The following is a 27,232-nucleotide window of genomic DNA, read 5'->3' as shown; positions in this document are numbered from 1 at the left end:
TGTTATTTGGCAAATCTGGATGCACTTATATTTTTTCCGTGCCAATAATCATTCTCTCCAGGCCGCATTCTTCCCCGGCTTGATGTGTGCAAGTGAGTTCCTCATTTGCACCTGTGTAGAATTACAGACGCTGTACAACACATTGTCATCTGATATTTGTGTGGAAATCAGTTCAGTATTTCCTCTGACCAACAACAGTGACCAGCAAAATAAAAGGATTTAGTTGACACTAGAGTGGGGTGTGTCTACAGGAAGACATCTGTTATTTCCACACAGTGACAGGGTCACTTATGGAACCAATTTGCATTCAATGAAGCACATCCCCTGTTGCGCTTTAATGAAACGGAAAGAGGGAGATATGCAGATTGCCACTGCAGTAATGACACGTTGATATCACTTTGATAACCTTTGTTAACACGTTAACACTTGCTTTAATGGCCTGAGATTAAATTAGTTCAGTATCATCTAGGACTGCTAATGGAAATAGTTTCCCTTTTCTGCAGATAAACAAAGCTGATAGTGGTAAACATCCACCAGCGCTCCTTTCCCAGGGTTAACACCTCTGGCTTTTGACTGAAGGCCATTGATGGATGTCATTAACTACAACGCTCTAATCCTATCATCGCTGTCTAACATGTTGTCTCTATTTTCCCATTGATGGGTCCATTATGTGTTAGTGTATTTCATTTGCTTTGTGTACTGCCTGTTAGCTTAGAAAACAGAGGGGTTTCCACAATCCTTCTCAGCCATCATTTTTCAATCAGTGAACAAATGTCAACTTGTATGGGAGAAAAAGCACAAATACATGCTGGCATGTCGTCGTTGTCGGGTGAGAACCTTGCGCAAGGCGTTGTGTGCTTGTAGATCTGCTGTTTTCCCTACTTTTGTGCGACGGCCTTGTATGATGAAGCAGGGCTTTACTTTGCGAAAGAACGTACACATTTGAAACTTGGAGATACAAGGTTTCCACCCGACAACGATGATATACTGCACAGTAAAAACCCCAGTGTTCATTTATTTTTTACTCTGAGAGTGTGAAAATGGACCGTTACGGGTCAGAGTCGTATTGACACTTGGGATTTTTATTTTGTGTTCCTTTGTGTGTCCTGTACTGTCATTTGAAAGGATCCACACTTTAGAGCACAGGCATGGCGAATTGGCCCCATTCAGCCTATTGTGGCAGATGCTGCCGTGCGCGTCTGCCGCGCACGTCGATCATTGCGTGCCAAAGCCACGTGCGTGTGTGGTGTGGCGCAAGAAAAGCGAGGGCACATGCGTGCCACAGCGGGAGGTATGGCGTGAGCAGAGCTCCCTCCACATGCGTGTTCTACGCGTTCAGCTGTCACAGAGCCACCAGGGGACGCCAGGAATTTCATGACACCCCCCCCCCCCCCCCCTCTCTCTCTCTCTCTCTCTCTCTATCTCTCTCTCTCCTCCTCCACCCACATCTCCCCCTTCCTTCTATATTGTCTATATATTCTTTTTGTCCCTCATCCCTGTCATCCCATTTTCCTCCCTTCTCCTCCCATTCATTTCTCCTCCTGCTCTCTGACCTTTTCTGTGCGGTACACTCCTAACCAACTCCCCCACACTCCTTCCTTCCACTCCCATCGCCCTCTCCACCCATCCCAGTCCCTGCCCCATTTCTTTCAGCTGTGCCTGCCTGGCATGAACTTGAGATGTTGGTGGGTTTGGCCCCCTGGTGTCTGAAGGGTCCTGGGAACCCAGCAGCAGAGAGAGGCAGAGGCTTGATAAATATAGTGACCAGTAAGGGTCCCTTCTGGCTGCTATACTGTCAATGACACATGGGCTTAGCTGCAGAATTTCACCATAATTCACAGGGCAGCCATTTTACTCATACGGGGTGTCGCACCAAATTCTGGGCCCTGGGTACATGGATTCACTGCGGGCCCCCCATACATGTTCTTCATAGAGGGAGGGGGTTTAACCTAGACTGGGAACATTATTTTGTGCTTTAACTATTGAACAATAGAAGATATACAAGCTCACCAAGCTTGTAGATCTGCTATTTTAGAATATCGTGAAAGTTTGTGCAAGTCAAACTCCCCCAAAATGATATGTATTTGGCCACGGACCACAATCTCAAAATATTTCGATTTGCACACATTTTCACAACTTTTCAAAAATAGCAGATCTCTAAGCTCACAGCGCGGCACTCGGTGCCACGCTGTGAGCTTGTATAGCCTCCACCTTGGGCTCTAGTAACTCAGTCCCACTTTCCCCCCTTGTGACGCCCATGGTGGCGGTAATGCTGTGTGTGATGTCACAACTCAAGGAGCCCCCTGGCAGCTGGCACCTTCAAAGCTTTGATCATCTGACACTGGGCAGCCAGCGCCCGTCAGGGAGAGAGCGAGGGCATGGAGGGGGTTAGCATGGCATTAGCCATGTGGTTAGTATTCAGCCTGTGGTGTAGGACGAGTCAGGCCAATGTCACCCCAAGGTCTGCATTCCCCCCCCATCGCAGCAGCATTCTCCAGCTCCTGCTCTCTCCACTGACCCAGAGGCAGGATCACAGCTATGACACCTCTCTGTATCTCATTCAGACAGAGAGAATGGGACTAGTGAACCGAGTAGCCCCCCAACACTGGCCCCTGCCTGCACCTGCGAGCCCTGCTGATGAGTAGCGAGAGAGGAAGGGGAGAATGGGTTCTGAAGATCCTTATTTAAAGGATAAAGCTCGGACTTGGGGCAAGTGTGTTGAAGTGTGAGGGGTTGTTGCGGGCGAGGTGTTTGAGGAAACTGATTAGACGTCCGTTATGGTAGGTTATTAATTTCTGAAGGAGAAGGGGGGTGGGAAGGACGTGGGGAGACATCAAGAAAGAGAGCGTATGAGAGAGTGAATGGGGTTACCACCACTGACCCCCTGCAGGTCATTCAGTCATTCATAGGATGAGGCCATTTTATAGAGCTCCTTCTTCCCTGCCTTTGTTGCTATTCTCCCCATCAGCGGAAGAGAATTTGGAAATCAGAAGATAAGTCTCGTCATGGGAAATGAATGAGGTGTCTGTCAGCCGAGGGGAGGTACCCAGTAGCTATCTTTGAAAAGATTTGGGGGTTAAGTTCTCAAAGGCCTTCTACGGGCTCCTCGCTTGATAAGACTGCCGTCCTTTTCCCTCGAAGAAACGCAGAGCCTGATAACCCGTTCTGTCTGCATGGGTGTATGATGTTTACAGATGTGCTCAGCTCCTGGGAAAAAAAACAGTCCCTCTCCCCTACCGGGGGCGGCCATCTTTAATCCGGTAAAGAGCAGGGGGATTTGGTCGCCCCTGGCCTGCCTGACGGCCCTTTGGAAATCTCTCGCCCGTGAGAATGGGGGCTTGGGGGACGGAGGTGTGGGCTGGGGTGTGTGCGTAGCCATGCAGGAGGGGACAGTCTTTGTGAATTTAGTTAATCTAATTTGAGCTTTTCCCCCGAAGGCTCTCTCGTTCCCTGGCCCCTGCCCCTGTTCAGACCTCAACCCCAAGCAGGCAAAAGTTTCACGTACGTTGTCCTGGTGAAAATAAGCTTTGTTTTGTTTAATCCAATATCCTTATGCAGTAAACCTGGGGTGGATAAAAAAAACGGGAAAGCCTGATGAAAAGGTGGATGTCTCCTTTTGCTCGGGGAACTCAGATCTGATCATTAGATTGGAAAGCTGACACACAGCAGAGATTAGAGGGATACACTCAAATAAACATATTTAGCACTTCACAGGAAGTGTGGCACTTCTGCTGCTCTGTAAATAAAGCTTGAATGCAACGCAACCTTGATTATTATTTAGCAGGATTAGAGTGAAATGGCAATGGAAAAGAAACTTTAACTTCCAAATGGCGGGCTCCTGCAGCAACCTTTTGTGCTATCTTGTTTATATATCCATATACCACATGGACTCTACTTATTTGCTGGGTGAAGGCAATCTAATGAGACAATCTACACAAGGCACTGAGTATCAAATGAGACAACTTGAGACAGGTGACCATGGTGTGAAAATCTGTTTACAAAATGCAAATGCGCACATTTAGAGGCCTTTCACTGGTGTTTCACACCTCTGGTGAATACACTGATACTGTAAGATGTGTATTCACACGTTGCACGGGGCCTTTTGAAGTTGGTGAGTTGAATATCATCAAGGTCCTGTAATCCATTTTTAATGGTTCAGTGGATGGGGACAGTTTCTTGATTAATGGGGCAGGCTTTGTCACCTAATTGTCCCATGCAGTGTTGTGGTGTGAATGAGTGAATTTGTACATTTGCTCTCACATCAATTGTGTCATTTCATTGCATTGATTAAATAGGAAATGGCCCATTAGAAGTGTTCATGTCAGAACAAGTCTTGCTGATAGCAACCGTTTGTATTCATCTAAAGCTTTATTTCTGACTCTCTTTCTTGCTTCCTCTTCCCTTTAGCTATGCAATTTTTGGAGCGGTGAAAGCGCTCCCAATAGACAGGTATGTCCGTGGGTATGTATGTATGTATGTATGTATGTGGCTGGCTGGCTGGCCGTGTCTGTAGCCTGGCAATACCTTGAGTGGCCACACACAACACACAAGTTAAAGGAGGGGCGCTGTTCTGCAGCACACGCACACACACACACACACACACACACACACACACACACACACACACACGGTATAGCTGCTCAGATTCACCGCTCCACTTCGAACCGAGGTTTGATTTTAGTGTCTGCTGCACTGCCCTCCTTTATTAACTTAAGGCAATAGATGGTCGAAGGGCAGGAATGCAGCTGTGTTGGATTGCAAGGATTTATCACACTGAGGTGTGAGGGCTGCTGCCTGCGCTGCTGGCCCTGTAGATGTAACAGTTTAGTGGCAAAGGCACTCCTACTGTGTAGCCATTACAGAGGTTTATTGCTTTATTAGTTTGATTCTGTAGACCACATTATTCTGTGGCCACTGTTACAGGGATGGCGGGGAGGGGGGTCAGAGAAATAAGGGAAAATACTCTGTAAACCTGTGTGTTAAGTAGCATTACTGGTCAATGTTGGCATAGTCTGTCCCCTCATTCTCTCTATCTATCTCTCTCGCTCTCTCTGTCTGTGTACTTTCTTTCTGTGCCCTCCCCACCCAGCCTCTCAGTTATGCACTCTCTTGCTCTCTCCTTCTCTCTTTCTCCTCCCATTCCCTCTCTTTCCCCTCCTCTCTCCCCCCTCTCTCCCTTTCTCCCTCTCTGGCTCTCAAGTTACGTTGGACTGGGGGTTTTCTTGCTTGCATCCTATAGAGTGTCTTGTGTGTGTGTGTGTGACTGCTGTGTGTGTGTGTGTGTGTGTGTGTGTGTGTGTGTGTGTGTGTGTGTGTGTGTGTGTGTGTGTGTGTGTGTGTGTGTGTGTGTGTGTGTGTGTGTGTGTGTGTGTGTGTGTGTGTGTGTGTGTCCCCCTGCGCTGTGCCGTGTCCTTGTCCCTGCCTCCTGGCAGCAAAGGAGCCACCCAGCAGCCGGGCTGTGATTGGGCAGGGGGAGTGGGCTTTCTTGACACAGCTCTACGGTGCCGACTACTCGCACACACCGCTCCCGGGGACGTGTTTCAACAGATGGTCGAGGTTAGAGAGTGTCATCACATCGGGGAGAGGATTAGAGGAGAGAGGTTGTCTTCCAGGAGCTGTGTGGTCCCAGCCTATAGACCCCCCTCTCCATACTCTTCAATCCCAAAGAAACCCTCACGCCGAAGAAGAAGACGCACTCACTCAACCCCCCCTCTCCATGAGTGGAGGCAGAAGACTTGCTGCAGAAGAGAAGAGTCAAACTCCAAGAGAGAGAGAGAGAGAGAGAGAGAGAGAGAGGAATCCTAGCCTTTCCTCTCACCCTGCCAGCGCTCTGCTCCCCTGCCCTCCAGGTACTTTTTTTGTGTGTGCAACTTTCCTATTCTTTTTCACTGTTTTCTGTGCTTTTTTCTTGCGTCACTGTGAACTGTTCTTCTGCTCTTTTTTTTTTTTTGCCTCTTACACGTCTGCCTGGTGTGGCGTTACAGCATTAAGAGTGTGGTTTTGACAGCGTGGAGATAAGAGTGCTGTGGAGTTTCTCTCAGCAGTGATTTGTGGTGTTGCTGTGTTGCTGCACTGTTCCAACTGAGTGTGTGTGTGTGTGTGTGTGTGTGTGTGTGTGTGTGTGTGCGTGTGTGTGTGTGTGTGTGTGCGTATTTATGTGTGTGTGCGTATTTATGTGTGTGTGCTGCCTGTACACAGCACAGCAGCCCTCTGTGTGCAGAAGTTTTACCCCCTTGAATGACAGGAATTCTCCCCGTCACAAATTCCTCTGTCTCCGGGGATTAGAAGGCAGTACATTCCATTAATCTCATTTTGTTTTGCCTCCTCTGCCCATAAGCAACCGCTGAATTTATCTGGTCTTTTGTCATTTTGTTTTTGTTATTGGATGATTTTTGGAATCCAACACTAATGGCATCAGAGAGAGCCGTGCTGTGGACCTCTCTGAAAAGTTAAGTACATGGAGCGACTGTGGTGTCACTCAATGAGAGGCCATCTGCATGTGACTTATATCATATATACAGTTCACCAAGAAGTGGACATTTGTGGTGTAAATGTTTTTCGTCAGTTTTCAGACTTAAAAATCACTTTTTTTCAAACACGACCCGAAGAAAACGATTTCAGGCTTCTCCTCATTCATTTTGTATTCGTTTCTTTCGCCCGGTGCCTAAAATAGAAAACCAAAAACCACTGGTTTGGTTAATGTCCATTCCCCAAACTCAGTGTAGCATTTAACACCCCTTCACATCAGGCCAGTTAAGACTTTTCATAAATCTAATTCAGAGTGCACTCTTGGCAGACGGTGTCAGAGTAGCCTAAATGGATGGGCTGTTGAAGAGCATTTTCCGCACAAACTGTCAGAGCTGCACCAGAGAGAGAGAGAGAGAGAGAGAGAGAGAGAGAGAGAGAGAGAGAGAGAGAGAGAGAGAGAGAGAGAGAGAGAGAGTCAGAGAGAGAGAGAGAGAGAGAGAGTCAGAGAGAGAGAGAGAGAGAGAGAGAGAGTCAGAGAGAGAGAGAGAGTCAGAGAGAGAGAGAGAGAGAGAGAGAGAGAGAGAGAGAGAGAGAGAGAGTCGCAGCAAATGTACAGTACGCCTCACTTCAGCCATTTAGCTCAACTCAAGTGAGAAGGGAAACTTGCCAATGGAGTGGGAATATGATGTATAGTATTTATACCCAGCTCCAGGCACTGTGTGTAGACTGTGCATGCATGTATGTGAACCTGTGTGTGTGTGTGTGTGTGTGTGTGTGTGTGTGTGTGTGTGTGTGTGTGTGTGTGTGTGTGTGTGTGTGTGTGTGTGTGTGTGTGTGTGTGTGTGTGTGTGTGTGTGTGTGTGTGTAGACTGTGTGTGTGTGTGTGTGTGTAGACTGTGTGTGTGTGTGTGTGTGTGTGTGTGTGTGTGTGTGTGTGTGCGCGCGCGTGTGTGTGTGTGTGTGCATGCATGTATGTGAACCTGTGCGTGCGTGCGTGCGTGCGCGTGCGTGCGTGCGTGTATAAGGTGTTTGCGAATGGAGATTGTGCAGCTGTGAGAGACTGTGACTGAACAGCAGCGGGGCTGAGGAGTGAGGAGGTTGTATGGGTGAAAGCTGCTGTTGTGTGAATATGTGTTTACCTTAGTAAATCAGCCATAGCTACACTTCCTGCCTGTTACTTGAAGTATTTAACGAAACCACTGGTGGATTGTGATAGCTGGTGCTCTTTAGATGTGTGTATATGTGTGTGTGTGTGTGTGTGTGTGTGTGTGTGTGTGTGTGTGTGTGTGTGTGTGTGTGTGTGTGTGTGTGTGTGTGTGTGTGTGTGTGTGTGTGTGTGTGTGTGTGTGTGTGTGTGTGTGTGTGTGTGTGTGTGTGTGTGTGTGTGTGTGTGTGTGTGTGTGTGTGTGGGTAATGGTTTGCATGAGCATGATAATGATAAGTTAATTATAATTTAGCTGATAATGGATAGTAATAATGATCCTTTCAAGCGATGCTAGACCCGTCTCGTCCCAGCACTTCAGCTGGAAAAAGTTTCACCTCCACTTGAAATGCGACCAGTGTTTGTTGCAGGAGTCACTGAGTTCAGCCTCAGTTGTTAAAGTCCTGCTGTTATGGAGATCCATGCGAGTGACTTCTCACTGTTCCGCATGTGTTGTATGGGCTCTCTGTGCGTACCTACCGGCCCATACGAACTGCACAATCTCTCCCCCTGACCTAGTTTCCCTCCTAAATGGCGAGCTTATGCTGTGGTCGTGTTCAAAGGCTGCCGCCAATTGGTTGTACCGGGCACAATTAGCGTAAAGCGGAATGGGAATGGCTCAGATTTCCATGCATTGCCAGCCCTGACTTAGCAAAGGTTTGCAGAGGAACGACACTGTGCGCTTTAAGACCTGGACTGATGTCAATCTTTACTGTTCTGTACCGGTGAACTCCCCCCCCCCCCCCTCCTCAGCTGGCCATACTCTAGGAGGGCATCAGCTTTAAGAACAGCGCCAACTGGTCTTAGAGGGAAGGGAGGTCCTTTAAAGCGTCCCTGTGCTGCAAACAACGTGAGCAGCTGGTGCAAATAACGTGAGGGTCCAGGGGGCAGAGGCTTGCCAAGACAAACGTTTTCCCAGTAGCTGCTTTGCCGTCATTCGAATCTACCGAGCTGTGTGTGTGTGTCTGTGTGCATGCAACCGTGTGTCTGAACGCAAAGGCTGGCGTAAGACATTGTTCTGATAGATATGGCATGAGGGAAGAGGTGGAATTTGCAGCCGCGTTGTGCAATGCTAAGTGTTATTCCTACAAATGGAAAAGTGTGTGTGTGTGTGTGTGTGTGTGTGTGTGTGTGTGTGTGTGTGTGCGCGCGCTTGTGGGAGCGCGCTTGTGGGAGCGCGCTAGCGCGTGCGTGTGTGTACGTGTGTGCATGTGAATGCCAACCACAGTGAATCAGACTTCTCAGACATCCTGCATGACCTCATAGGTGCTGACTGATGAACAAGAGCAAAGAAATGCATCTCAAAATAGTCAGACTAAATAACCTCTCTGAGAGCTACATAAAACACAAAAGAGTCTATAAGTCTGCATTATGTCAATGCCTGAGTTATAATGTGTATAACTGTCAGGACTACTACGGTAGATTGATTGAGCACTAAGAGTGTATGCATGAACTGGCTAGCGGCGCAGTTTACTTCAGAGCAGGCTTAGGAGGCACATATGTAAAGTATTTTACCTCCCCACATCTTTCTCCTTTATGAACTCCAAATCAGGAACATGTTTGACACGGCACTGCCCTCTTTTCCATAAGGTTTTCTTCTTCTTCTTCTGCTTCTTCAAGTCACAATTTGATCTCTACATAATGCCCATTAGCCTCCACTTGGTATTTTTGCACCTAGCTACCTACCTTATGTCAAGGAAATGGCTGACGGTACATCCTTCATGCTCTTCACCACATGAACTCAAGCGCCCCTATTCTGGGGGAGCTCAATGCACTGTAACCTGGCACATTGTGAGTCCGTAGATCCGATATTTTTGGTGAAGAGGGAAAAAGGGGGGGGACCAAATATAGAGTCTTGGGGGACTCCAGGTAATGGAGTATACAGGGTTTAAGTGGCTCTGCTGTGAGAGAGATGCCACATATCTAGGATCTGATCGCTCCAGAGTCTCGGTTGGATGCAGTGTAATGGGAAGTCTTTCAAATGACTTTCCGTATTCCTGGGAGAATGGAGGGAAAGTGGTGGTCTATAAAAAGCAGAAGAAGAGAGTCTGGGGATGTGTTGCAGAATGTTGAAAAACGGGCACTGATGTATATGCGATGTCAAAACTTAGTTTTCTAATTATCTTTTCCACCTCTCTCTCTTACTTTTTTTGGTTTTGAGAAAGCTTTGTTTTTTATTTCGTTTCTTACTTGACATCAGTTGATGCAAGAGAAAATGAATTAAGCAAAGCCTTGTGCAAATCCAAACATAATTCTGTTTATCTTTTAACCACCAGTAGAGTGTGTGTGTGTGTGTGTGTGTGTGTGTGTGTGTGTGTGTGTGTGTGTGTGTGTGTGTGTGTGTGTGTGTGTGTGTGTGTGTGTGTGTGTGTGTGTGTGTGTGTGTGTGTGTGTGTGTGTGTGTGTGTGTGTGTGTGTGCGTGCGCGCGTGTGTGTGCATGTGTGCGTGTGTGTGTCACTCTCACCTCATGCATGGAAGAGTGTGTTAAGAAAAGGTTTCCTAAACCACCCTCTGCTCAACCACCCTCTGCTCAAAGCTCTTGTTTATCTCAAGGGCTTAATGATAGTGTTGCTCGCACAGGACTGATTGCATGGTAGCAGCACTCAGGCAGAATACACAGTCCTATCACTGCAAATGACCAGTATTTTGAACACTGAGCTCATGGCATGCTTTATTTATGTGGGATCCGGAGAGGCTATCTTTAGATGAGTCAGCAGCCACTTTCTCGGTTGCCTCACCGTGCCTCGCTGTTCAAACGGTGATACAGAGTTAAGATATGCTTCCAAACACAGGCTGACATAGAGACAAGCGTCCTCTGCTTTTACCGGCACGGCTCAAGGGAAATCTACCTTGCACGCATGAATGCCCACGAGCCTGTTCTTTACGCATGTGCATGCACACATTTACCCACAAAGGCACACACACACACACACACACACACACACACACACACACACACACACACACACACACACACACACACACACACACACACACACACACACACACACACACACACACGGGCAAGCTCGCACTGCAGGGACCTATTTTGGGGGTGTTTGAGAGCTCACAATAGCACCCCCAAGTGTTTGTTCAGTCTCTGTTGGATGTGGTGGAGGTCAGGGCAGGCAAACATCACATCCACCTCATCGCTGGGAGGAATTTGCTAATCCTCCAACACACCTTCACGCCTGAACTAAAACGGAGCGAAGTGAGCACACGACCACTGCGTTCTCCTGTGCCAGCATTTGCTCTCTTTTCTTCAGCATCAGATCATGGCCGGTTAAGACGCACACGCCTGTTTTCTGGAAGTCTGTATGGTAGCTCAACCTACGAAGGAACCAGCAACCTTCTTTTCCGAACATGCACCCCCCTCGAACCCTTCCTATTATTCTTATTTTATTTATTTTTCAACAACATTATAAATGAATGGAGTGGAGAAAGTGCAGGGGAGTGGGTGGGAGTGTATGAAATCAAAGAAGAAAACAAAGCGAGAGAGAGCATCCGTCTTATTTTCACAGTGTCCGAAGCAGCACTCATTCAGATATCACTGCACGTGGATGCAGCATGGGCTGCGGGGGGTGGGGGGTGGGAGGGAGTGGTGGCAGAGGGAGAGAAAGGGAGAGATAGATGGGGGCAGTGGTGGAAAAAGTATTACATTTCTACTGTTTTGATCTTGTTTTTGATCTACAAGCTCACAACCAGTTGCATTGAGCTTGTAGATCGGCTATTTTCAAACATTTTGTAGCTACTTTTACTTTTGCGATGCAACTCGTTGTGAGCTTGTAGATCGGCTATTTTCAAATAGCCACTGTATAAAATATGGCTAAAGTGGTTTATGTATGTATAATGTATATCTACAAAGTAACTAGTAACTGAGGTTTTCAAATAAATGTAGTGGAGTAAAAGTACAATACTTGGATCCGAGGTGGAGTGGAGTAGTAAGTATTGGAAATTGGAAATACTCAAGTAAAGTAGAAATACCTCAAAATTGTACTTAAGTAGTAAAGTACTTGAGTAAGTATACTTAGTTACTTTACACGACTGGTGGTATGGAGAGGGAGGGAGAGAGAGAGAGACATTGGATTGCAATTGCTTACCCATACCCAAGTGGTTGTGACTCGGAGAACAAGCAGGCTTTACTTTGCACACATACTGTCCCGTCACACACGCATGTCTCCACACACACACACACACACACACACACACACACACACACACACACACACACACACACACACACAGGAACACGTGTGTGTGCACGCTTGAAGCACATGCAATCTTAGTATATTATAATCTTCCTCGCGGCGCAGGCATGCATGCGAGAGAGCAACGCAGCCAAACGTGTGTGTACACACACACGCGCGCGCACACACACACACACACACACACACACACACACACACACACACACACACACACACACACACACACACACACACACACACACACACACACACACACAAGTATCCCCTCACGCCCTCCCCACCCCGGAGGGCTGCACTGTCCCTGCTTTGTCATCCCTCTTGTCCAATAATCCGCTCCCCGGGGAGAAGCAATCTGTTTTAGATTTGAAAGAGAAAGGAGCCCTGCCTGGATCACGTACAATTAAGCAGCCGTCAGAATGCATCGTCCCGAGGTTTGAGGGAGAAGTGCTGCCCCTGGGGGGGAATGGAGGGGGGTCCTCCACCCTTTCATCTGCCGCCCCTCCAGAATGGAGATAATGGGTATAGGGAGGGATGGAGGGATAGAAAAGGGTTTAGAAGGGGAGGGTTGGGGAGGAATGAATACGTTTTCTTCCTCACCCCGTCCATCCCCTGCTCCGCGGCTCCGCTAATAGAAGCCAGCATGCGTTTGTTTCAGCTCCTCTGCGCCTTTTCTTCCACCTCTCCCCCGGAGCGGGCAAACACATTCAATCTCTGCCAGCTCTCCCCTCCACTGTCTGTCTCTCTGTGTGCGCATGTGTGTGTGTGTGTGTGTGTGTGTGTCTGTGGCCATGTGGTACTAAGAACTACTAAGAACTATAGGAACTAGTAGCCTCTGGTTCTGTTTTTTCTTCTTCTTGACCAGAGCGTGGTCTCTTTCTCTTGTGCTGCGTGGATGCAGCATAATCGTATCTTTGACCGGTTGTTTACTAGTCACTGAGCAACTCTCAAGGCAGTTTGTTTATCCTGCCAAGGTCCAGCTTGACACGTTATCTCTGCTTTGTTTGCCTTGAAATGCCCGCGGTTAGCTCAGCTGAGTTACACTTGTGCTTTCTGGTGCCTCTTGAATATACAGCGGTGCTATATTGACCGCATTCCTTCAAGCTTTGCATTGGAATGGCAGCATTTTGGAGAGGTAAGCTAAGCTGCATATTTGATGCCTTGTGTAATATATGGGTGCCCTCTAGTAGTCATCAGTTAAGCTATAGGAAGGAGCCAGCACTTTTTGCCAGGAAAGATAAAGTTAATTGAATTACAAATTACGTTATTGCACGCTTTGGAAAGCCACACACATGGAGCCGAGGGCAATGGAATGAGAGCCCCCTTGAGTACAAATTACAGGTTATCCATGTCTGTCTGACTGTGTGTGTGTGTGTGTGTGTGTGTGTGTGTGTGTGTGTGTGTGTGTGTGCGTGCGCGTGTGCGTGTGTCTTACTCACTTGCTTGTTTGCCAGAGAGAATGAAAGACTCTCCTATAGGCTAGCGTGTACGAGTACGACATACAGTACACGAGGAGGGCAGGTGCAATCGGTTGGGCGCGTTTTATGAGTGGTATCATGTGTTGGTGTATGTCCCACTCATGGAAGAGTTTGTTTATGGCATCCAGGGTCACACAGCCTAAGTTCTCATGCTCCATGTATGTCTATGGTTTCCAGAGAATAGGCCTGCACATGCTCTACATTGCGTTGGTGTAGCATTTCACGCTCCAGCTGCGGCACTACTCTCGCCTGGGGTTTTTGCTGACTGAACTGCTGTCGTCTTTAGCCCCGGCGTCTGAAAATGCACATCGTTGCACGAAAGTTCTCAACTCTTTTTTTATTTTTTTATTGGGAGGTGTTTCAGTCTGATCTGTTGTGTGTGTTTCAGGTGCTTATGGTGGTCGACTTATGTCTGTCAAGAGCGCATTACAAACTAGCGCAAAGCTTCTCTCTGGAATATGAATTGTTTTTTTCAGTCTTTAGGTTAAAATTGTCCCCTTTGTGTTTGACTTGGTCTCTAAAAGCTTTTTTGCCTTAAGCACCATGTTAGAGTTACAAGTGAACCCAGTTGAACTTCATTTTTGTGGTATTTGTGGTGTAGTCAGGTGTATGTAAACATGCTTCCAGTATAATACTTTTAAAAATGTAACTAGATCGGGTTGTCTGTTAAAGACTCCTCACTTTCACATACACACACGCACGCACACACGCACGCATGCACGCATGCACGCATGCATGCACGCACGGATGCACACACACCATTCTCAATCTCCCTCTCCTTTTTCTTTCTTTCTCTCACTCACTCACTCACTCACTCACTCACTCACTCACCCTCCCTCTTGACACACTGGAAGAAACCAAATGTCCTGCATTGTACATGAAAACAATTGCCCTGCCTCTGACAAATCTGTTCAACAAGTGGCCTCAAAAGAAGGCCACATTAATCATTGCACCATCCGTGTTGGCCATTAATTCTCTAAACTAATACAGATCGAGTCTTCTCTTGTGTTCATTGTCAATGAGTAACCTGGGCCTATAGGCATGCGGGGACCCTTTTTCTTACTAATGGCTCATTACGGTTTTAGGCCTTAACTGCAAAACGCAGACCCCCTCCGCTGCCAAGAGGGAGAACGTCATGTTGTACATGAAAGGGGAACGAAATGTTGACGCAATACCCCTCTGCCACTCTTTTCAAGTCGGTAGTTGGTATGAAAACATTCCAGGACCATTGAAGTGGGTTAGAACACTGAGCCCTGAACCGAAAATAAATAAATAAATAAAGCAAATCCCCCGAAACCCGTTGCACTCGCTTGCTCTCTGTGCCGCTGTGCCGCTGATTTCATGGAAAAAAAAGAAAAAGTCAATCTCTTTATTCTTGACAATTACCTCAGTGGAAACCCATTGAAGCAATTTGCCATAGTTCTCTTTTGTGGCTAAAAGAATAATTTATCCGCACCATATTTGACATGTGGCAGAGAGACGAGAAAGCCACCCGTGAGCAAGTAGTTCTTTCTCTCTCTCTCTCACTCGCTCTCTCTCTCTCCCCCCTCTCTCTTTCTTGCCCTGATAGAGTGTTTTCTGATGGGAGTGTGGGTTTTGACAAGAGTGGAGCAGCAGGAATATTAATGCCCTGTATTTTATTCATCTCAGGTCCCCTATCTCTAATCGTTTCCATTCATGGCTCAGAATAGAATAGAAACGCTGAGCTGTAGGTTCATACCGTTTTTCCATAGCTGCTGTTCCTCAGACAGTGATTCCAGTTATTCTTGTGGTATCACACAGTGAATTAAAGGTCATATCGTTGGTTGGGTTTCCTTCTCGTTCATCCTTTGATGTGATACATTTGTTTAACACGTCAATACACCTTGAATAAGTCTACCAGTCTCTATCTACTCTATCATAGAACAGGAAGAGGACACAGAGATAAATAAAGAGATATGAAAGGTGATGGTGAAGCAATGAGCCGCAAACGTTATACAATACATAATACATACTGCTTTTACTTTACCAACACACGATTAAGCATTAATCCCCATTGGTAAAAGATGCAATCGTGAAGGCTTGTGGTTGGAGGTACCATGTAAAACACACACACACACACACACACACACACACACACACACACACACACACACACACACACACACACACACACACACACACACACACAGTCACACACACACACACACACACACACACACACACACCCTTTCTGAAATGCGTGTGCATGTGTGTTTTAATTATTTCCCTCTTAGCGTTCCCAGAAGCCCCTCATGACTCCCAGCAGACCACCTGGTAACCCAAAAGCCACTCTTTAACTTTGAAGTCTGTGGGACCAGGATTCATTTAATTATATATTTACATGCATTCATAATTAATGATGGCGTGGCCTGGCAGCCATTGGCACTACAAAGGGTTTCTTGCCCGCTCAGGGAGATGGACAAGGGGTTTAACTCAGGGAGATGGACAAGGGGTTTAACTCAGGGAGATGGACAAGGGGTTTAACTCAGGGCAAGGCGTGCCCCCGGGCCAGGTTCACGTTTCGCTGAATCGGCGCCATTCTTCTGCTTGCGGAGTGACCACTGGTAACCACCCGAATCACAGAACCACAGGTCATGGGATCATGATTGCCGCGACGTTTTAATTTCTGAGGTTGCTTGTTTGAGACATGCAAAAGCTTAAGGTCAAGACTCAGATATATGGCCGTCAAATTGAAGAGCAGTGTGTGTGTGTGTTGCTATGTTTTTTTTTTTCTTCTTTCGTAAACATCCCCGAAAACAAAGACTCATTGATCTCTCCCTCCCACCACTCCGCGCTCACGCTTGAATTTCTTGCTGGAATTTAGTCAGAGTGCCTACACCAATTTGGCCATTTTTTTGGTCAAACAAATCAACGACCTTAAGAGCCTGAAAACACCAAGGCATGAGACCGTTCCCAGTGTGTACACATGGGCAAGTGAGTGTATCGGGACAGTGCTCTCCTTCAGTGAGCGCGGCGAGGCTGACAGGCGGGTCTTGGCGGGCACAACGTTCTGCCCCTGGCCTGCCGGGCACGGCGGGTCGCTACAACAGGCTCTCCTCAGTGTAAAGGGCCCTCATCAGGTCCCGTGGCGGCAGAGAGGCCAAATTCCCTCGGATTAGAGAAACATTTGGACTAACCTCAATATTAATCTAAGGCCGCTTCGTAATCATTTTTTCCCCTTAAAAAAAATCGAACGAGAGCAATCAGGCCTTAAGCTTCACTTGCCTTTAGCACTGGTTTGAGGCTAAATCAGGATACCTGCCCTTGTTTTCCCCCGCTGATCGCATACCTCTACCTCTTCCAACAGTGTTTTCTTTGTCTCTCATTTTACATCCATGCATCTACCCCTCGTTTACCTTTGCCGCTTTTGACTCTCTTTCTCGCATGACAAAAATATCTTTGCTGTTACTGGTGGTCTGGTGAACTATAGACTCACACCAGCCAATAGAATTTGAACTATGCCATCAGGCTTTAATACCCCTCTCATCGCCATTGTTCCTCTGTGACTTGGCCGCCCCGTAGATGGACCGAACAAACAGTGGGAGCGAGAGAGAGAACGAGGGGGAAAGAAAAGAGAGGGGATTTGAGGTGCTTTGAAATGGCCATTGTCCTTAATGGCGAGGGTCTTTATGTATGACTCATTTACTTTAGAGGTCCATTGACCATATTCTCTTTTGGGTTTTGACTAGCATCTTATTTTGGGAATGTGAAACCCTCTCACATACCAAACCTTAACGAGAACCAATATCCGAAGGCCAGAACGATGTACATGTAAGGTTGAGGAATTCCACTTCCACCGCAGTTTTCTTTTTTTTTTTACACGTAGACACGTTGGCCATCAGTCAGTGTTGTTTTACAGAAGAATTCCTCTGGTGTCATCCCTTTTTACAGCATGTCTCTATTGTACTTGAATTATGATTGATAATCGCGAAGGACGCTTCTGTAAAGATTACCCACCGTGCTTTTAATTGTTACCCTCTCTCTCTCTCTCTCTCTCTCGCTCTCTCTCTCTCTCTCTCTCTCTCTCTCTCTCTCTCTCTGATCCCCCACTATTTTTCTACCCCTGTAGCCCCCCCCTCTCCCCCTCTTAACCCCTGTGTGTGGGTATCCCCAGGTGGCTGAGGTTAGGCTAAGCTAGCCACCATCAAAGCCACATTACCACGCGGGTCAGAGGACGGTCAGGGTGCAGAAGGGTGTGTGGTTGGAGGCCCTGACCGCAGGGCACAACCGCCAACCAGCCCTGTTCTGAGTGGGTTACACCAACAGCAACTCCTCCTGACTCCAGCATGTTTGATGTTGCAGTACAAGCAAGGCACAGCTGTCAGCATGGCCACACCAAACGACTTTGAGCCCCGCTGTCACGTGCTGCGAGGGAGCCAGCGAATGGGCTTAGAGAGAGAGAGAACCCATGAAAGTACTGTAAAGATTACAGGGGTGTTGAGGTGCGCTAAAGGTCGCTTGTTTTTGATGGCCATTAATCTGAAAATTGCACATTTTTTACCTCTCTGGCAGCTGTGTGTCAGACTGAAAAGTCCATAGTGGACTTTTTGTTTGGTTCCTTTGAACCACCCGAGCCCTTTTCTTTCCTCTCTCGTCCGTCCCCAATGTTCTTCCCCCAGCTTAAGCCTGATGAGTACAGTAAGAGCTCATTTAAAGGGTCATTAGTGCTAATCCTCCGAAACAATGAGGAACGAGAAACAATGTGCACCCTAGTCCTCTGACTCTGGCCTGGCATAAAGGCCTCTTGTCTGTTCTCCAGATGTACTGTATAGAGGGCTGTTCTGCTGCTATCAAGCTGGACGCTATGAGTAAATTCAGCTAAAGAGAATAACCCCTACAGATGGCAAATTATCTGTCTGTTATTTTCATAAAAACATTTTTTGAGCTCTATTTTACTATTAAATCTGTATTGTTGCATCACATCATGTTACAGATGTAAAAAAAAAAAAGTGGGTAGAAGCTTCACCATTGCAGTTTCAAGAAAAGTGGAAAGCGGAAAACTGATCCGATATCAACATGGCAGTGTGAAATAAAATATAAGGTGCATGATACATAAGATGCTTGTCACAAAATAACAGTGGGACGAGGGGGGGACGGGTCTCCATTCCGACACATCCCCATTCCGATCACCAGGTTAGCATTCACCAGCGTCGGCAGGTTAGCTACTCACCAGGTTAGCATTCACCAGCGTCGGCAGGTTAGCTACTCACCAGGTTAGCATTCACCAGCGTCGGCAGGTTAGCTACTCACCAGGTTAGCATTTACCAGCATCGGCAGGTTAGCTACTCACCAGGTTAGCATTCACCAGCGTCGGCAGGTTAGCTACTCACCAGGTTAGCATTCACCAGCGTCGGCAGGTTAGCTACTCACCAGGTTAGCATTCACCAGCGTCGGCAGGTTAGCTACTCACCAGGTTAGCATTCACCAGCGTCGGCAGGTTAGCTACTCACCAGGTTAGCATTCACCAGCGTCGGCAGGTTAGCTACTCACCGGTTAACATTCACCAGTGTTAGTTTTACTGAGGTTAGGGTTAGGGTTAGGTTTAGGTGGTCGGAATAGCGATGTGTCGGAGTGCCGACGTGTAACCGGGATGAGGCAGTCAAAAATTACAGATGTAATGACAGATATGTACATAAAGATGCATGGTAGTCATATACTATACGGTCATATGCTGTATATACTGTATACGGTATACACAGAAAAGCAACAATAGTGTGTGTGTGTGTGTGTGTGTGTGTGTGTGTGTGTGTGTGTGTGTGTGTGTGTGTGTGTGTGTGTGTGTGTGTGGTGTGTGTGTGTGTGTGTGTGTGTGTGTGTGTGTGTGTGTGTGTGTGTGTGTGTGTGTGCGCGTGTCTGATGTCCCAGACTGAGCCCAAATGCGAGATGCTAGAGGTCTTTGACTTTATTGTGTTTTTATCATTAACATTTTCTTTTCTGTGAAAATACGTACTTTTCTTTTAACTATGACATCTACTTAAATCAAATCAATGTCACTCTGTTAATCATATTGTCAGAAAATGCTGATCTAAAAAAAAGTAGATTTGAGGAAAATCTGTTGCCTAATCTTCATAGTTCATGATATTATGTCATGTAGACTGTTATACAGCCCTTCCTCAAAAGGATTTGAGCCAAACGCCGGTAGACGTCTTGTCTACTATAAAGCGGTCACAGTCTGATTGTGATATTTCATCCATACCAGATATGCTATGGCTTCTGGTTTTGTGTGAAGAGACTGTGTTGTTATCCCTGAAGTTGTGTAGAGCTCCAGAATACCACGGACCGTAGAACACTGGTTCCCAAACAGTGGGTTGGGACACATTTGTGGGTCGCGGACACATTTTTATGGGACCCTTTATTTTTGGTTTCCTACATTTAGTTTTTCCATTATTATTTATTTCAAAACATTTTTAAAAAACATACGCAAAAAAAGCAATATTTTTCATGATAAAAAAATCTCCATTCCATGAATTAGAAAACAAATGTAAAACGCGGCACGAAGCGACGCTTTGTAAGCTTGTAGATCTGCTGTTTTCACTAGCTTGGGTCCCGGGCAAATGTTTAACTTCTCTATTGGGTCACAGCCTAAAAGGTTTGGGAACCACTGCCGTAGAACTCCTGACTGACACATTCTACACCAACTCTCCAGCCAGTAGGATGCTGGCCAAGATATTTTTGCAGTGGTGGAAGAAGTACTCAAATGTTTTACTTAAAGGACCTATAGTCAACTTTTTCTTGAAAAACGGATGCTAAAATAAAAATAATGTTTCGAAAATATTTTATAAAAAATATAAGCTTCATATATGTGTTTCTATTCAAAAATGACCACAAAAAGCGTAAAATAATGATAAAATAATCATTTTTGGCCATTGTCAGACCGACACTTTGTTTACATTCTAGTCTATAGACTAGGATGTAAACAAAGTGTCGGCCCTGCAATGAAAAAGCTCCTTTAAGTAAAAGTATCAATACTGCAATATAGAAATACTCTGTTACAAGTAAAAGTCTGGAATTCAAAATGTACTTTTTTTTTTAAACAATATGTTTATTTTTGTTTTTCATTTTTTAAAGAGACATACAAAACAACATTCAAAATGTACTTGAGTAAAAGTAGGAAAGTATTGGTATCAAAGTGTACTTTAGGTACCAAAAGTAAAAGTTTAAAAATAGCAGATCTACAAGGGGTAGATCAGCTATTCAAATAGCCTAGGTATAAAAGTGGTTATAATAGTATAATTTGTATCTATACCGTTTGTGGGTCGCGGACAGATTTTTACGGGTCCCTTAATTATTTTTGTTTCCTACATTTTGTTTTTAATATTTCAAAACATAAAAAAAAATCCCCCAAAAAGCTAAAAAATTCATAAAAAGGAAATGCAATGATTAGTAATTTAATGAATAAATAAAATACAAATCAAAGAAATTCCATAAACTAGAAAACAAACGTTTAAGAAGTAGTGAAAATAGCCAATCTACAAACTCACAATGCATTGTGAGCTTGTAGATCTGCTATTTTCACTAGTTTGTGTCTCGAGCAAATGTCTTTACTCTTTTGGGTCACAGGCTAAAATGTTTGGAAACCACTGGAATAGCAGATCTACAAGCTCACCATGTGTTGCGACACATTGTGTGCATTGTAAATCAGCCATTACCCATGTTGTAAAAGTAAGCTAAAGATGTTAACGGTGAATAAGTAGTGCCACCGTCTTGTTGTGTATAATAGCATACTTGATAGCTGTTAACAATGTAGGTGTACCTTTTCAGGTTCTATTCTTGTCAGAGAGAGTTTGGGTCAACAACGAACTTTAGGCGACCCAGAGGGGAAAGTGGAAGAGGATCAGGTCAAATTGAATTAGAACTGGGAGACGACCTAGAGGACAGGGAAGCCACAGCTGTATCACTTTGCCTTGGTCACTTCTGGGCCCATATCACATGGGGTCACTCCTTATGGTATTTTATTAACCCAGCTATCCAAGTCATTTAAGACAGTGGTCACTATTGATATCACTGAGGCTAACCCCATTAGCACCACAAGGTTTGTATCAAATGGCACAATGAGACGCCTTGTCTGTTTTCTCGATTCCAACAAGTCACATGAAAAGGCCATTGCTGGGAATCATTGGCATGTCAAATTGAATGTGTGCTGGGTGCTAATGTTACACAGGCCGCCTGGCCCGACCGGCTTTCCATTGGTTTTAAGGTGGGGGGTCTTCAACAGGGGATCCGGGACCCCTAGGGGGTCCTCAGAGTTACTGCAGGGGGGCCTCCAAATCATTGTGCGATAGAAACTATTTTCTCCTTTTTTATATTAACCACTTGAACCCTAGTGTCCATAGCCAGAAATAGCAGCTCTACAAACTCACAACACCTCGCACTGCGAGGCTTTGTGAGCTTGTAAATCGGCTATTTTCGTCAAAGAGCTTTGGTGTAGAGGTGAAAAAGAGCTGTACAGAGTGAAATGTCAAGTTTATTAAGTATTGACAGACGACAGTTCAAGTGGTTAAATATCTGAAAACACAAATTGACATGAATCCAAAATACACTGATAATCGTGCTGTCAAACGATGAAACTATATGGAATATGAACAGATTGTGGGGGTCCCTGCTTCAGAGCGAGACAGAGCGAGTCAGATTATGAACTTTTGGTTTCAGCGAGTGGGAATTGTTCCGAGTTATGTAGGAGGAGCCGGCAACGGCTCGCTGGCTCACAGCGGGAGTGCGTGTTTTTTTGGGAGAGGGTGGAGGTACAGCCTGTGTGTGTGTGAATGTGTGTGTGTGTGTGTGTGTGTGTGTGTGTGTGTGTGTGTGTGTGTGTGTGTGTGTGTGTGTGTGTGTGTGTGTGTGTGTGTGTGTGTGTGTGTGTGTGTGTGTGTGTGTGTGTGTGTGTGTGTGTCTGTCTCGGGTGTGTTTGTACAGTAGGTTGTGTAGGATGGGTGTATGTAGGGTGTGTGTTATCCGGTGTGAAGGTCCTGTGCACTCTGCCACCCTGTGCTGGAAGGGAGGGGGTCAGGGGGGTGGGGGGGGGAGGAGGGGGGGGGGGGGGGGGTTGTCCAAACAGCGCCAGTGTTTGCACTGGGCTGTCAGGATGACTGGGCAGGCTGGCCCGGACACTGCCTGTCTGAAAAACTCTCTCCAAAAAAGCTCTTAAAGCTTCCATTTGAAGCTAAAGCTTATCATAGGAACCATCAAACTAGTGGAAAGGGTAATGATAAGAATTGGGGATTTTTAAATTGTAAAAGTCTTATATCTTAAACATGATTTTCTCACCTAATTCTCATTTTATATTTGTTCTGGAAGGGTGCCATAAGTTTGGGTGTTCTCACCTGTCATCTCTTGACAGGTCCATCTGTTAGACACATCATTGAGAGCAGGTGTTGCCAGGGTTTGCCGATGTGGGCTGCGTCTGTTTTGTGTGTGTGTGTGTGTGTGTGCGTGCGTGCGTGCGTGCGTGCGTGCGTGCGTGCGTGCGTGCGTGTGTGTCGGGACAGACGGTGGACATGTCGATACGCCAGGACCAGCCCCCTGGTCATGATCTCACTGCCCTTTGCCTTCTGCACCGTCCTATACCTAACAGTTTCATTGGCCGTAGCAAATTACCCGCGACCTCATCCATCTTTACGTGTCTTCCTCAGCAGCTTGTTTGAAACGACCTCCTTTCAAGACAATCAACCGGGTCAGATATCGATTATACTATATTTAAATTATAGAGTGATTGACAAATGACATGACAATGATATGAATGTTATACTTGTTTTAATACTAACCAACCCTCTCCTACATCTGGCTTTGTGTGTATGTCCGTCCGTATGACCGTTTGACCGTCCCACAGAGCTTGGCATTGGCCAAGCTACACAGGGCGCTTAATGAAATTAACTCAATAAAGCGCACCGCTCACTTCACCCTGGGTGTGATGTTTTTTTTACCTCAGCTGATGCTCTTTTCCAGAATGTCTTGGACATTTGTCACAGAGTTTGCATAGACACCAGTATGGTGTTATGTAAGAGCATATTGTCGTTTCCAAAACCGTTTGTTTTGTATTCATGATTTCAAAACGATTTAAGATAGTGAAAACAGCCGATCTGCAAGCACACAACGCCTCGCATTGCGAGGCGTTGTGTGCTTGCAGATCGGCTGTTTTCACTACTTTTGTGCGACATTCTTGTATGATGAAGCAGGGCTTTACTTTACGAAAAAAAACATACCCATGGGCCATTTGAAACTTGGAGATACGTGGTTTTTGCCCGACAGTGACGATATCTTTTATTTGTTTAAAATGCAACCTGATGGGTGTATTCTCATTTTGCATTTGCCAACAAATCAGTCGGGTGCCATATCCCTCGTGAGCTCAACTTGGACGGAAAGGAAGGGCGGAGGCCAGGCTCAGGTGGTCGTTTTCCATGCCATTAACTCACAATGGAGAGCGGCATGGTGCCACTGAGGGAGACCACGGCCCATAAGGCACAGTAGTCATTAAAACAAGTGCCATGGTTCATCATCCACCCACAAGCCACGCTCTGAGATACTCAATAATGTCGTCAACTTTTAATATTGCATGTAATTACTTGTCATATTTCACCCCGGCCAATAGATCGTCAGAAAACATTTGATACGTGTATCGAGCAATATGGGGGTTACCCTAGTCTCGCCTGGCCAGACTGTTATCCTAAAATAAATAAAAATCATCTAGCATATTTAGCTTGCTGCTTAGCAGAAATGGCATTTGTAAAATATATTTTCATGAACAGAAATGCCAACTTCCATTACTCGTCGTTCAGGAGGTGTTGATGAATAGTTGTCTGGCTATGTGAGACTAGGGTTACCCCCTAGCATCACCCAAGCATCCCCACTCCTTATTTCCTCAGCTCTTGTTGCCTATTTAGATAGATGCTAGTTTTCATATCCAGATGTATGTTGTTTACTCGTTCATACAGTAGATGCTAAGTACATGCTAGATTTGATGTCTGCCTGCTATCATAGTTGCTTTGTAGCACTCGTTGTTTTTTTGGCATTCTATTTACATGGCCACTTACCCTGTTGCTGGTTTTCCAGAGGTCAGGCTGTTTAATTCCATCTCGCAAATTGTAAATTGGCTAAATTAGGTTAAATACGAAAAAGAAAAAAAAATATGGCTTGGAGGACTCTGTCTTGGGATCACTCTAAAAAGAGACTCCTCTTTCTATAGTAAGCTGTGTGTTGAGCCTTGGGTTATTTAGACTTTTTTTTTATGACAAGCCATGACATTGAGATGCTGTCCACTGTCCTGGGCTGGCTGTGTGTGCGTGTGCGTGTGCGTGTGCGTGTGCGCGCGTGTGTGTGTGTGTGTGTGTGTGTGTGTGTGTGTGTGTGTGTGTGTGTGTGTGTGTGTGTGTGTGTGTGTGTGTGTGTGTGTGTGTGTGTGTGTGTGTGTGTGTGTGTGCGTGCGTGCGTGCGTGCGTGCGTGCGTGCGTGCGTGCGTGCGTGCGTGCGTGCGTGCGTGCGTGCGTGCGTGCGTGCGTGCGTGCGCAAGACTAAGTGAGGAGAGGGGCCGCGAAGGGCTAGGATGACTCAGTGTAAACCTGTGATTGGCGACAGTGGCACAGGGTTAATGTAGCGGAACCCTCCCTCCCCTGGGACGCCCATCTCCCTTGTCCCCCAACTGTGGTCCCATCCTCCCCACAGGCCCTCTGTCACGCTTGACTCACCAGGGGGTGATGTTTGAGTGACAGGTGGTGGGCGGACCACGATTGGCTCTCTCGCGGGTGTTTTGAGCGTGGCCAGCCAATGGCGTGGTCTCAGCACAAGTAAGCCCCCGAACAAGAGCTCTCCGGTTGATGTGATGGTTAGTTGGAGTTGACGTGCGCTGCTGTTGGTTGTGTGTGTGTGTGTGTATGTGTGTGTTTGTGTGTGTCTCTGTTATCTCGCACGGGACGAGAGAGTCAGACTCTTGCCTGTCTGGGGTGAATGCATGCTCATAGAGGAATAATAACACAGGAAAAGTTGCAACATGAGACCCGTGGAATCCTCCAGGGTGAGTTCTATTTCTTTCTAGACCTTCATTGCGCTCTGCTTTATTGTGTGGAAGTGGGTTTTCGTGGTCTGCTGTGGTCTACTTGTTAGTTCAGACCAGGACAGGAGAGTTGAAGAAGAGAGATAGTTCTTTGAGTGTAATTCAGTCAACATGTACACATGTTGGATATGTTAAGAGACATATTTCTTGGTGGACTTTTTAAGGGTCTCATAACTCGAGGGGGAAACCCTCCCTTTGGTTTCTCTGCTGATTGATATAGTTGAGTTTGAGGGTGATTTGTGAGAAGACGTTGTTATTGTCATTGAAGTAAATACGCTGACATTCTCTTGGAGGGAATCTGGGAACTCCATTGACACTCAGCCTTTTTCTTTTTACTCCCACTTATAGTTTGATGTTTCCTTTCTTGCTCTTTATTTCCTCTTTGTATGTGCCTCCATCTCACGCAAACCTCTCAGCTGCAGAGCTCTGTTCTGGATCTCTGGTTCTGACCCGTACTCACCCCCTCCACCCCCGATTCCTTTCTTCTGTCTCCTCAGACGTGGCCGTGAGAGCTCCACCGGCGTGAGCGAAGCAACCCTCTGTCCAGTCCTCCTCTCCGCTCCATCTTACCATCTGCCTGTGTCCCGCCCTCGGTCTTAGGCCACCATGCTGGTGCAGTGTCTGGCCTGGCTGGTCCTCCTGTCCCTGGACTGGGCCCCAGGCAGTTCGGCCTTCACCACCACCAGAGCCCAGGGCCTGAGGGGGCGCATTCAGAGGGACCGGCGGAACATACGGCCCAACATCATTCTCATCATGACTGACGACCAAGATGTTGAGCTGGGTAAGGGTCACCTCTCTGCCCATCTGCCTGGAACTGGTTTATAAATCTTACATCTTTACATTCTTGCCTCGCCTTAATTTTCTCACTCATGTTTCTCTCTCTCTCTCTCTCTCTCTCTCTCTCTCTCTCTCTCTCTCTCTCTCTCTCTCTCTCTTTTTTTTCCTCTCTCTCTCCTCTCTTTCTCTCTCTCTCTCTCTCTCTCTCTCTCTCTCATTATCTATGTGGGATTCACTCCAAGATTTATGAACGTGTTGTAGCCTCCCTCTGCACATGAAATATTAAATGGAAACCATAAGCCAGAGCAGGAGGACCATCTGGGCCTTAGCATAGCCTTAGCATCCGTGTTTACTTCATTCATAATGGATTGTGATTATGTTTACAGCTGTCTATTTAAAGATGCTTTGAGAAAACGCCCACCTAGTCAGTGTTTTTCCAGGAGAATAAAATAAATGTTTGTTCATTTTTAGAAGAATTCTTTCCTAGTGGACTCCCACTAGCCAATATTTGGCACTGGGTGCTACGTGTTGGCATATTATCTGGTTAAATCTTGCGGTATTATTCACAGCTGTGTGGCGAAACTCAAAACAGAATTCTGCAGAACATTCAAAGCGTTTCCAGCGTTTCTCTCACTCTCAGTCTCCACTCTCTTTCTCTCTCTCTCTCTCGCCAAAACGCAGGTTCTCTTCAGGTGATGAACAAAACTCGCAAGATCATGGAGGACGGGGGCACCAGTTTCACCAACGCTTTCGTCACAACGCCCATGTGCTGCCCGTCGCGCTCTTCCATGCTGACGGGGAAGTACGTCCACAACCACAACACCTACACCAACAACGAGAACTGCTCGTCCCCATCCTGGCAGGCCCAACACGAGCCACGCTCGTTCGCCGTGTACCTCAACAACACCGGCTACAGGACGGGTAGGTAGACACACACAGTGGGAAGACAAAAGCCCCATATTTTGACAGGACAATAATCCTAATGTAAGGATAGACAAATGCAAGTGCCAGTAGAGAAGATACAATATGTGACTGAGA

General features: G+C 46.4%; 1 protein-coding gene across 8 annotated transcripts in view; it reads left to right on the top strand.

Moving 5' to 3' along the window:
• Window positions 1-5,766: 5,766 nt before the first annotated feature.
• sulf1 (sulfatase 1) overlaps window positions 5,767-27,232 on the top strand; it is a gene marked incomplete at its 3' end in the record, with an annotated part of 49,399 nt that continues 27,933 nt past the window's right edge. For 4 of the 8 annotated variants that reach the window (XM_080752078.1, XM_080752073.1, XM_080752079.1 and 1 more), the window contains exons 1-3: window positions 12,896-13,010; window positions 25,915-26,198; window positions 26,876-27,115. In XM_080752078.1, coding sequence (XP_080608204.1) covers window positions 26,024-26,198; window positions 26,876-27,115 — 415 coding nt within the window. In that variant the 5' untranslated portion in view covers window positions 12,896-13,010; window positions 25,915-26,023. Of the gene's footprint in view, window positions 5,850-12,895; window positions 13,011-25,246; window positions 25,379-25,914; window positions 26,199-26,875; window positions 27,116-27,232 lie in introns of those variants that run through there. The other 4 variants (XM_080752075.1, XM_080752077.1, XM_080752076.1 and 1 more) reach the window with 4 other exon arrangements.

This window comes from Nannobrachium achirus (genome assembly GCF_963921795.1).
Source record: "Nannobrachium achirus genome assembly, chromosome: 21".
Classification (NCBI taxonomy): Eukaryota; Metazoa; Chordata; class Actinopteri; order Myctophiformes; family Myctophidae; genus Nannobrachium; species Nannobrachium achirus.
The sequence above is the reverse complement of the archived record's forward strand: the minus strand, read 5'-3'. Positions and strand labels throughout refer to the sequence as shown.